Source organism: Xenopus laevis, chromosome 4L (genome assembly GCF_017654675.1).
Source record: "Xenopus laevis strain J_2021 chromosome 4L, Xenopus_laevis_v10.1, whole genome shotgun sequence".
In the NCBI taxonomy this organism is placed as follows: Eukaryota; Metazoa; Chordata; class Amphibia; order Anura; family Pipidae; genus Xenopus; species Xenopus laevis.
In genome coordinates this window covers 153,360,870-153,373,414 of record NC_054377.1, presented here as the reverse complement: position 1 = coordinate 153,373,414, position 12,545 = coordinate 153,360,870, and the positions used below count along the sequence as shown (strand labels likewise).

The window sequence follows — 12,545 nt, the reverse complement described above, 5'->3', positions numbered from 1 at the left end:
AGCCAAGCCGTCAAACGGAGCATCCTGATGTTGGGATGATACACCAGACCCTGAGACAATAGATCTGGACGTAGTGGGAGCGTCCACGGCTCGATCCTGCCCATGAGAATCAGATCGGAGAACCAAGTTTGACGTGGCCACCATGGTGCTAGGAGTATTATCTTGCATTGCTCTCTCTTGATTTTTCTGATTACCCTGGGAAGAAGTGGTAAGGGAGGAAAAACGTAAGCTAGGCTGAACTGCCAATGAATCATCATTGCATCTGCCGCCAGTGCTAGAGGATCTCGATAGCGGGCACAAAACCTTGTGACCTTGCGGTTTGACCTTGATGCCATTAGATCTATTACCGGCATTCCCCATATGTCCGTGATGTCTTGGAAAACGTCTTGATGAAGAGTCCATTCGCCTGGGTCCAGCTTCTGGCTCTCTGGGTCTGCTTCCCAGTTCTCTATGCCTGGAATGTAAATCACTGATAAGAGTCACCTTGTGACTCTCCGCCCATGAAAAGATTAGACTGGACTCCTTGAGTGCTTGTCTACTTCTGGTGCCCCCCTGGTGGTTTAAATAGGCTTCCATCGTTGAATTGTCTGGCTTAACCTTGATTATCGATCGCATTAATTGAGATTGCCAATGTTTTAGGGCCAGACGTACTGCTCGAATTTATAGAATGTTTATGGGGAGTCGAGATCCTACCTCTGACCAGGTCCCCTGAGCCATCTGAGTTTGTAATACCGCTCCCCATCCTGTTAGGCTGGCATCTGTGGTCAGAATCTTCCATTGTGGTTCCTGGGTTAGGTGAGGAGTCTGAAGCCACCACATAAGCGACATTCTGGTGGTCGCCTGAATGTGAATTTGTTGGGAAAGATTGTGTCGGTTCCACTGGGACAGAATGTTTCACTGTAATTCTCTTAGATGAAAACGTGCAAAGGGAACTGCTTCTATTGCAGCTACCATGGATCCCAGAACTCTCATAGCAAATCTTGCTTGTGGGTTGGAATTTTACTAGATACCGAATTGAGGATACCTTGCTTGAGGTAGGAATACTTTCTGCTGTCTGGTGGCAAATGTCATGCCCAGGAAAGTTATGTTCTGCCTGGGTATAAGATTGGACTTGGCTATGTTGATAGTCCATTCTAATTTGGATAAGGTGTCCGTCACCCGAGAGAGACTTTTGAGGGTTTCTGCACGAGACTGAGCTTTTATGAGCAGATCGTATTCTGAGTAGGGCCGCCAAAGATACCATCACCTTGGTGAACACTCTTGGTGCTGACTTCAGGCCAAATGGAAGTGCCCGGAACTGATAATGTTGATTGCGGAACGCAAATCTCAAGTATTTCTGATGGGGAGGGAAAATAGGAATGTGCAGGTAGGCATCTTTGATATCCAGAGCCACCATAAATTCGTTCGGGGACATGGCTGCGATCACTGAACGTAGTGATTCCATCTTGAACTTGGATGGACGAATGAATGTGTTGAGTAATTTTAGATCCAACACTGGTCGGTAAGATCCATCCTTTTTGGGAACTTCTCTTGGTAAATTTAGTCGGAACCTCAAGTCTGTTAGTGCCTCAGGTACCTTCCTCCCCTGTTAGAGCCGTAACCCTTTCCCTTTGTCTGACCTGCGTCCTGACGCCACCATAAGAGATACTGCACAGGGAATGACATTGCGCGAACAGGAGTATGCACCACCGGGTTGTTAGCGTTGTCCGGAAAGAGTATCACAAGAGTAGACAACCACTTCTAACACCTGGGCCGTCTGATACACGGAGCTGTTGAACCGGAGGGTACTAAGCAGTCGTCTGACTAACTAATGCGCCACACAGACGAAGTCGCGCGAGACTAAGACAATGGCGCAAAAAATTTAAAGGCGCAGTAACAACCCTGAGGCAGGCGGGGAGGCAGTAAAATACACTAACAGTATGTTCAGAATAAAGTAAAACCAGATAATGTCATTGCTGGTAATACTTCAACTTTGGCTCCCGCACACCCTTTGCTAATTAGTAGAACGATACCTGGTGCACAAAGGTAGAGGATCGGCAATGAGAAAGGGGTGTGACCCCAAAACGTTGCATTTCGCAATAAACACGCAAGGCAGCTTGCTTGCATTTATCCTGTGTGCCTTGGGATTTTTTCTGCTATTGCTGGTAATACTCACATATAGGGAGAAGTTAGCATGTGTTGCTTGTCCCGTGCAGCTTCATGTTAGCTGCTTGCTAATGCTGTAACGTCTGAGGGTATTCACTTAGTACTGTTTCGGCTTGCTCCCAGCCTGGCATTGTGTATGGTGATGTCTGTGTGCAGCCGCTCATCTACTGAAACACATCTTGTCATTTACCCAACAACTCTTGTCCCATGTAGACATTTTCATTTCACAAGTCCTTCCATTACAGTTGGCTGAGGGCAGCTTTAGCAAGGCAAAGCATATGACTGTTCCTGGAGATTACAAGGCTGGGTGTTTAATGAGAGACCCGTGTATACTAACTAGACTAGTAAGACCTGAAGTACATAACACATAGTCCTCAGGCTCAGGTAATGTTGCAAGCAGCAATCTGTCTGTATGTGTGGAGAAGAGCGTTCGATTTCCCATATTAATCAGGGAGCACCACAGTACATGGACACATGCCAAAAAGCTGAGGTGGGAGAGCAACATTGTGCCATAACAGAATAGAAGCAATTTACAACAAACAGTTGTTATCTGTAAGTTACAAAGACATTTCCTGAGAAAATAGGCAGAGACAAAGGCTTGATAAATGGATGATTGTCAGTTACATTTTCTATTGCATGGTACTGCGAGTACTGATGGCAGAATATGGCTAAAAGTAGGACCCACGTTCCATGTTGTGAAGCAGTCAGAAGAGGGCTTTGTGTTTATCCCTATGGGCAGGTTGATGATCAAGTTTTCACCACTAGAGGGAGCTCTTGTTTTATCAAAGTGCTTTACACCACTTCCCCAATGAGACTACAGTTCACCGCCACTTGTCTAATGGGAAAGAAAGCACAAGTAAGGAGGAGTATTAAAGCTCTACATCTGGGTAATCTTGGCCATACACGGGTCAATTAAAGCTGTCGGCAGCACATCAGCCTCTGTTTGGTGCCTGCCAATTAATCTGCCCAACCAATATCTGGCTAAAAATCAAGATGAATACAACCCAATAAGACTTACTAGTTAAAGTACAGCACATGAACTAGCAGTTCTGCAGTGAATAGAATTTTTAGTTTTTTTTACCAATTGTATTTCAGCATTGGAGCAACAACGACATTACTTAAAAACAAGACTCACTTAGAGGCCCCTCCATTGCCATCTTCGTTTTCAGAGGAGGACGAGGCTGAAGATGGAGGGAAGTAGTTGGAATCCACATGGTTGGGACTCCCGCTCTGTGCCGGGTTGACTGGAGAAGATCTCTCGTACAGGGGAGTGTGTTTTCCTTCATGAGGAATGTTACTGTAATTGTTCTGTTCAGAAACACATTTTCCACCTGTCTGATGAAGGGAGACAACAGGCTCAGAAAGGTTATCAGGGTCAGTAGCTAGGTCCCCACTGGGCAACTTATGGCACTAAGAAATACGGACAAGTTACACGCAGCAAACTGAACGAGAGAAGTTGCTCTAAAGAGCTAACACTAAAAGAGATTGGGGCTTATTTATAAAAACCCGGCAAATTTGCCAGTGGGCAGTAACCCATAGCAATCAGTCAGCTGCAAGTGCAACAATGAAAGCAAATATTTGATTGGTTGCCATGGGTTACTGCCCAGGTACAAATTTGCCCAGTCTTTATAAATGAGCCCCACTGAGTTTCTACCATAGCTGCTCCACCCCCTCCATGGCAAGGATGGGTCCTGTGTGCTGGATATGTTATCACCGAGGTCTTCTCCATCTGTAGCTTTCTCACTGCCTCACTCAACCCAATCGAAAGTGAAAGTCATTTTTTTAAAATAACAGCCCCCAGTTCACCCAGCAGAAACACCATGCCCTTTATTTACCATAGGTCTGGATTGTACAGAGCCTTGTGGAATGTTCAGCATCTGATGTGGAGATGTGTACGGCGGCAGCATGCTGTGGACTCCACCTGGATTTGGTCTGCCTGTACCAAGGAAACAAAAACTATAGATACTTGCAGCAAACTAAGCGCCAGCAATTATATATTGATATATAAAATCCTTAAAGAGGAACTATCGCAAAAATGAAAATTTATAGAAGCTTTGTCATACTGAAATAAGAAACTTTCTAAATAAAATCAATTAAAAATTCTTTACCGTTTCTTAAATAATCAAGTTTCTCTTCACTATCCCTCTCTCAGCATCTGTTTCTCTTCATTCTCTCTTCATTCAGCAGTTGGGTGTCAGATATTCACTGACAATTAGATCCAATATATCTTATAGGGGGGCTCCTTTCTTAGCAGATGTATTAGAGCTCACTCAAATAACTGATTCCAGTACAAACAAAATCTAACAAAATAACTGCCTTTTGCACAAATCCTGCATGTAGAGAGACATGATGTCTGGTGAGTTTAATAGAGTGAGCTCTAATACATCTTCTAGGCAAAAGGAGCCCCCTATAAGATATATTGGATCTAACTGTCAGTGAATATCTGACACCCAACTGCTGCATGAAGAGAGAATGAAGAGAAACAGATGCTGAAAGAGGAATAGTGAATATAAACTCGATTATTTAAAAAAACAGTACAGAATTTGTAATTGATTGTATTTAGAAAGTTTTCTATTTCAGTACGCTCAAGCTTATATTCAATTTTCATTTTTGCGATAGTCCCCCTTTAACATCAGCGGAATAACTCACTGACCTAAGTAATGAGCGGGTGGGCATGACAGGGGCTTGTTTGTTGCTCTGTAATAAGCAATCGCTTTCTTGAAACGGGAAACTTTGTCATCAGTTCTGGACTGTAAAAAAAGAGAGAGAATTTTATACCAGACGTAGTTAAGAACCTCATACCTCTGTGTTCGGGTACAAAGTTCATTAGGGAGACTTGGGTCATGTGGCCCTATTGGATTTGCAGGAAAGTGACAGTTGAAGCACGGCTTTAACCTGCTGAATTTATGAAAAGCACTGGGCTCATTCACCTAGCAGCCTTTATTGTTCCAGCAATTATTGTGGCCTGCCTATCATGCACTACTCAGCCAGAAAATAATAACTTTACCAATCCGAGCACTTCTATCCAAATCATGATGCACATAGGGTTGCCACTCGGCCAGGATTTTACTGGCCTAGCTGGTAAAACACCTGCCAAGGCCAGGGCCGGTATTATAAATTTACCAGCAATGTAGCTTCTGGTAGATTTGTAATACCCTTTACAAAACCCCTTGGCCCGCTTCCAATCCGCTGGAAACTTAACTTTTGTCCTCCTTCTGGCCATCAACGCGGCGCAGCCCTGCCCCCTTTAGGTCATGCCCGCCCCCTTTTACATCACGGCCAGCCTCCTTTTGTTCCCGCCCACCACTCGCCGGTAAATTTTTTTAGGAAAAGGTGGCAACCCTAGCTGCACAGCCAGTCATACTTTAGCTAGAGAGTCAACCCCTAAACTACATCTGAGTGTAGACAGCAGGTGTGACTTTCAGTCATCATCAGGTAAAGTGACAGAAGAAGTAAATGATGGAAAGTTTACAGAGATCAGCACTGTGAATGCCATGGGGCAACTATACATTACACAGGGGCATTGGCGGCTTTTTATATTGTGCACCTCACTAGGGCCACCCTCAATGTCAATTGGCTTGATAAATGTACAGTAAATTAATTAAAATACATTCATTAAAGGTCTCTTGTTAAAGGAGAAATAAAGCCTAACTAAAGAAGTAGGTAGAAATGTTGTACATGATGTTTTGTGCTTCTGTACCAGCCCAAGGCAACCACAGCCCTTTAGCAGCAAAGATCTGTGTCTCCAAAGATGCCCCAGTAGCTCCCCATCTACTTTTCTGCTGATTCACTGCACATGCTCTGTGCTGCTGTCATTTAAGGTGGCCATAGACGCAAAGATCCACGTGTTTGGCAACATCGCCAAACGAGCGTATCTTTCCCCAATATACCATTAATGAGCATGGCCATATCGGGGGTAATCTGAATGTTCGGCCATATGGCCGAATGATCCGATTACGTTGCGCAATGGGCTCCGGCGGGAATGGTCGGGTCAAAATCAAACCTGTCCGATCTCTGCCGGTCGAAAGATGTCGGCACTCTCCACACACGATCCGAAAATCGGACGAATCCTCAATTCGTTTGGTAGGATCTGTGCGTCTATGGCCAGCTTTACTGAGCTTAGGGACCCACTCACAATATACAGTACACATAGAATAGAAATGTCTAAGGCTGATTAGTAATTAATACACATAATTACTACATGGCAGCACAGAAACCAGTGCAATTAGCATCAGAATTGAATAATCAGCAAACCTGTAGCATCAGCTTATATTACAGCCAGGGAAGCTCATTTTCTGCTGGATAATTAGTGACGAGCCCTAAGCTTAGCTTCTCAACAGCCAATCAGAGCCCACTGAGCATGTGAGTGTCACAGACACTTTCCAAGATGGTGACCCCCTGTGACAAATTTGAAGTCCTGGATCATTGCTGCTACTGAGAAGCCGAATATTTAGGCTGGTGCAATAAGTTCACTATATAAAATATATCATTTTTAGGGTTTAGTTCTCCTTTAAATGTCCAGTGACAACCACTCTGTGATTCTTCAGCAAATAAACAAACAAATCCCTGACACGACAAAGAAAGACCATTAGTTAAAGCAAACCCAAATCCCCAGTATCTTGCGCTAAATATTTTTATTGGCAGGCACTGTAGGAACAGGAGTCGGCAGGTCAGTGCAGTTAGTCATTTCTTACCTGTGAGTGCTGGAAAACATCTTTAGCAATGGCATCCAAATCATTGGTATCCTGAATGTTGCGCACATAGTCAGCCACAGCTTTGATCACTACATCACAGGGAGGCAAGACAAGCTGATGAGCACGGACCTGGAGGGACAGAATAGAACCCCTGTTACTGAGGGAGCAATGTTATCTGTGCACATAAATCATTATAAGAGCAATAGTATGGCCTAGAAATGGTTGGGAATAGTCAGATAATGTGCCGTTTCAGGATACCAAATAAACTCCTTTTCATACCTTCAGTGATGCCAGTGGATGTTCTGGGCCAAGTAAACTCCAATGAAAGGCAGCAAGATCTTCATCAGGTAGAATGTGGTTCCCTAAAACAAGTAGTATTGGTTAATATATGGGTGTAGCTTGGTCTAGGTTACAGTCGGTTGGTTTCCCAGGAAAACAATTATAACAGAGAGGAATGAATCCTGGTGATAGGAATGCATTAGACAAATGAGTGTAAATCAGATTGTATACAAAAGTGGGGCTTTGGTATTAAAGGAACAGTACAGCACCTCTCGGCTAAATGGAGGGCACAGACAAGGCCAAAAACACAGTGTGTGCCGTTATTGGGCTCTCAGAGATTAGTGTCTGGCACTCGTTGCCGAATGTGGTAACCATAGTGATAGAGCAGGCCTCACCTCCCACTAATGCCAGCTAACAGCAGCCGGCTCATTCCCATCTGCACAAAAGGAGCCTTTAATCTGCAGGGTTATTGTTCTGAAAGCCTGGAAAATTCAGGTTTTGAAAAGGGTCTTGAAATGCGACTCTTTCCAAAAGGTGCCATGTTCAGACTGATTCCTGTGCATCGCAACCACTCAGCGCTGCTGCATCTCTGTCACACACTGAGCCTCTTATGTGGATGGGAAAAGGACATTTGTTCATCAGCAAGACGAGATCCGAGGGCAATACCTTTTTAATGTCGCAAACAGGAATCACAGATGGGGAAAAACACTTAAATCATGTAATTTACTGAAAATGCCTTCATTTGCTATTTGTACAACTGAAGTGTTTCAGGCACAGTGGTCTGTGTTTGCAGCAATAAAAAATTTATTTTGGGCTCATTTGTCAATTTTGATTTGTGCCCTTAAACTGAACAGAAGATGTGGTGGGAAATGTGGTTTGCCACTTGCTGTCATTTCAACACATGTATGAGGGGGACAAGAGCCAAATAAATAATCAGTCTTGAGTCACCAAAAGTGATATGATCAGTACAAAATGTTAGGGCTGATCCTCGCCTGTGTTTAGCCAATCCACTGGCCTACCCTAAAAGGCACTGCATTGGCCTTCGGTGCAGGAGAAAGGAATAGATTTCGGCAGGGAAACATGTAAGGATGCCGAAATCCACTCCGTGTGTGTACCCAGGCCGATGCAGTGCTATTTGGTGCACCGGAGCCACCATATCAGCTGATTCTCAGCAAGAATTTATATACAGGGCCAAGAATCACCCCCGTCTGTCATCAGCCTAAGGCCCCTGACTTAAAGGGGTTGTTTATCTTTAAATTAACCTTTAGTATGATGTAGATGTGATGAGTGATATTCTGAGACAATTTTCAATTGGTTTTCATTTTTTATTTTGTGGTTTTTGACTTATTTAGCTTTTTATTCCGCAGCCCTCTAGTTTGCAATTTCAGCCATCTGGTTGCTAGGGTCCAAATTACCTTATCAACCATGCATTGATTTGAATGAGAGACTGGAATATGAATAGGAGAGGACTAAATAGAAAGAGGAGTAATAAAAAGTAGCAGTAACAATACATTTGTAGCCTTACAGAGCATTTGTTTTTTTAGATGGGGTCAGTGACCCCCCATTTGAAAACTGGAGAGAGTCCGAAGAAGAAGGCAATTAATTAAAAAACTATAAATAATGAAGACCAATTGAAAAGTTGCTCAGAATTGTCCATTCTATAACATAGAAAAGTTAACTTGAAGTGGAAGCTAGTTAAAGCTGACAACTCCCTCCCTGCAGACCAAATCAGCAGCTTACTGGCCCACGTATGCGGCACATTAACGTTCTGCTGACAGGTATGCTGCCGAAAATCGGTCAGGTTTGAAAATCCCATTTGACAAAGCGCACATTGGTACCACCAATTTATTATGTGCCAGGGAAGCAAAAAGCGAGGAAGGTTAGTGTTAGTAAAAGGGAGACAAAGAGTGACAGAAAGACACTGCCTTTATACAATAGAGCTATAAATACAGATAATACTAAGCACAATGCTAAGCCCTGTCTTGGTTGCTTGTGGGAAGCTTGATGAATTATTTTATTAACATCTGACTGGTTACTAATAAACGGATGAGCTTATTTCTGATTGTAACATCACCCCGGCGGGGAGCACAAGAGCATCAGGAAGTAAAGGGCAGTTTGGCTGTATATGAAGCTTTACACAACACACAATGGGGTTATCTTAAAGTACTGAAACAGGAAACAATTCAGAGAAAGCCAAACTGCACTGGTTTCATTATATCACATGGGGGGGGGGTACTTGCTAGTCTCACTTATTTTAAAGGAACAGTTCAGTGTGAAAATAAAAACGGTGTAAATAGACAGGCTGTGCAAAATAAATAATGTATCTACTATAGTTAGTTAGGCAAAAATATAATGTATAAAGGCTGGAGTGACTGGATGTGTAACATAATAGCCAGAACACTACTTCCTGCTTTTCAGCTCTCTAACTCTGAGTTAGTCAGTGACTATAAGGGGGGCCACATGGGACATAACTGTTCAGTGAGTTTGTAATTGATCCTCAGCATTCAGCTCAGATTCAAAAGCAACAGATATGACCCATGTGCCCCCTTCAAGTCTCTGATTGGTTATTGCCTGGTAACCAGCCAGTGTAAAGCAAGAGAGTTGAAAAGCAGGAAGTAGTGTTCTGGCTATTTGTTACACATCCAGTCACTCCAGCCTTTATACATTACATTTTTGCCTAACTAACTATAGTAGAAACATTTTTTTATATTGCACAGACTATCTATTTACTCAGTTTTTATTTTTACAGTGAACAATTCCTTTAATGTGGGCATTTTATGAAACCATTTATATTCCTGGGGTTTAAAGCAAAATCCCATTTAAGAAATAAAATAAATACTTAAAGAGTTTCTGTCATGATTTTTATTATGTAGTTTTTATTTCTAAATGACACTGTTTACACTGCAAATAATTCCCTGTACAATATAAAATGTCATTCCTGAAGCAGCAAGTGTATTTAGTTGTAATATTGGTGTGTAGGTGCATCTCAGCTCATTTTGCCTGGTCATGTGATTTCAGAAAGAGCCAGCACTTTAGGATGGAACTGCTTTCTGGCAGGCTGTTGTTTCTCCTACTCAATGTAACTGAATGTGTCTCACTGGGACCTGGATTTTACTATTGAGTAGGGATGCACCGAATCCAGGATTCGGCCTTTTTCAGCAGGATTCGGATTTGGCCGAATCCTTCTGCCTGGCCAAACCAAATCCTAATTTGCATATGGAAATTAGGGGAGGGGAGGAAAATTGTGTGACTTTTTGTCTTAAAACAAGGAAGTAAAAAATGTTTTCCCCTTCCCACCCCTAATTTGCATATGCAAATTAGGATTTGGTTCAGTATTCGGCCGAATCTTTCGCTAAGGATTCGGGGGTTCGGCCGAATCCAAAATAGTGGATTCGGTGCATCCCTACTATTGAGTGCTGTTCTTAGATCTAGCAGGCAGCTGTTATCTTGTGTTAGGGAGCTGCTATCTGGTTACCTTCCCATTGTTCTGTTGTTAGGCTGCTGGGGGGAAGGGAGGGGGTGATATCACTCCAACTTGCAGTACAGCAGTAAAGAGAGACTGAAGTTTATCAGAGCACAAGTCACATGACTGGGGCAGCTGGGAAACTAACAATATGTCTAGCCCCATGTCAGATTTCAAAATTAAATATAAAAAAATTGTTTGCTCTTTTGAGAAATGAATTTTAGTGCAGAATTCTGCTGGAGCAGCTCTATTAACTGATTCATTTTGAAAAAAAAAAACTTTTTTCCCATGACAGTATCCCTTTAAAGGTGGTCATCAGTGGGATTGCCAGAATGCCATTAGGTTGCCCATCTCCAGATGGAAAAATATTTGCAGCCCTAAGTGTCATAATGCAGCCAGGAGCGCAGAATACGTAGATTAGTTGTGTGAATAACAGATAACATTTGGATTATTTATATAACACAAGAATAAGAAAAGTACCTAAAAGAGCAGCAAAAATGGGGAAGCGGTTAGGATTGAGGTCCAGTTGCTTGGCGACTTCGTGCATGAGATACTGGCTGGTGGTGAGGCTTTTGCCGTTGCGGCTCAGTTTGAGGGCGTGGGCACTGAAGTAGCAGGGAATGTTACACAGGGCGTAATCAGAGTCGTACGCCACCAGCCCATGGAAACCGTTCTCTCTGCAAAAGCTTATTACTTCTTGGTGATGATCCTCAATGCTCTGGGCAACCTGACAGAAGCCAAAAAGGACATATTATACAACAACAGAAATGGAAGAAGGAAAAAATTAATTGCCTGTAACCCAGAGCCCCAAGATATTGGATATTGGTAAGACATTATCCTTGTACCTATCAGTGTATGGCTAAGGATAAGGACATTTTATATAGAGAAGAAATGAGGCTCCGTCAGGGAAAAAATATAAAAAGTTAACTTTTGGGTATAAAGCCCTATCGTGGTCACTTAAAGGGGTTGTTTACCTTCCACCAACAATAGTTCACCAGAAATAAAGACTTTTTCCAATCACTTTCTATTTGTGACTGTTTTTCTAATATTGATGTGTAATGTGTCATTTTTCACCTTCTAAAGCAGCTCTGGGAAGGGGGGGGGTCGCCGACCCTGTAAACTGTTCTATATGGATACGTTTCATTACAGGCAGCGGTTAGAATTGATACAATAGTTGCTCATACTCCAGAGATGTTGCTGAGAAATGAATCAACTAAATGTATGAACTAATTGTATAAACTAAATATAGCAAAATTGTAACAGTTCATAATCTCTGCTTGAATTATTGAGCTGTCAGACTCAAACACCAGACAGGGACATTAAACTTGGATTTTGAGAATACAGCAAAACATAAAAAATAGAAAGTCATTGAAAAAAGTCTATTTCTGGGGAACAATCTGAACCCAATTGAACTGAAAAAAAAAGTGTTTGGAAGGCGAACATCCCCTTTAATGAGTAAAAATAAAACTGTTCTATTGAAACTGTAAATTGTATAAATTTTGCAGAAATTGCAGGTAGAATCCTAGAGACACAGCTGCTGTAGGAAATTGTATTTATTAGATTTACCCTGATCTTTGTCTTATTAGTGCGTTACCTAAAGTGCTCTGCAGAATTCTCTTCAGTTTGGATTGAGCACTATATTTACTATTCACCCTGCAGCTGCTCAGGCCCAGCAAAGATACTAAGTGGAGTGTGAGCCCATGGGGGCACAAGGTTTGGGAATGAATATTCTATCCACTTGCCCCATGTACCCGTGCCTTTAATTATGTTGACTGTCACCATGCACACAAACACCCTCCTGCTTCTACTAAATGCTCAGGAGACCATCTTGGGGCCAGAGATTAGCCATTATTTGTAACATAGTGATTCTTAAAAACAAAGTCTGGTGCTTTTCCCTCCAGTTGCATCTTGGCCCCCAGTTGGGGACAGGGCTTCTATTAGAAATCACATAAGTACATTCTAAG

General features: G+C 42.6%; 1 protein-coding gene across 1 annotated transcript in view; it reads right to left on the bottom strand.

Moving 5' to 3' along the window:
- The window catches only part of LOC108704039 (constitutive coactivator of PPAR-gamma-like protein 1 homolog), a 44,833-nt gene that overhangs the window by 18,261 nt on the left and 14,027 nt on the right, over window positions 1–12,545 (bottom strand). Inside the window, exons 2-7 of the mRNA XM_018240410.2 lie at window positions 11,062–11,308; window positions 7,119–7,201; window positions 6,840–6,968; window positions 4,799–4,895; window positions 3,981–4,081; window positions 3,281–3,480 (exon numbers count right to left, since the gene is read on the bottom strand). Coding sequence (XP_018095899.1) covers window positions 3,281–3,480; window positions 3,981–4,081; window positions 4,799–4,895; window positions 6,840–6,968; window positions 7,119–7,201; window positions 11,062–11,308 — 857 coding nt within the window. The remainder of the gene's footprint in view (window positions 1–3,280; window positions 3,481–3,980; window positions 4,082–4,798; window positions 4,896–6,839; window positions 6,969–7,118; window positions 7,202–11,061; window positions 11,309–12,545) is intronic.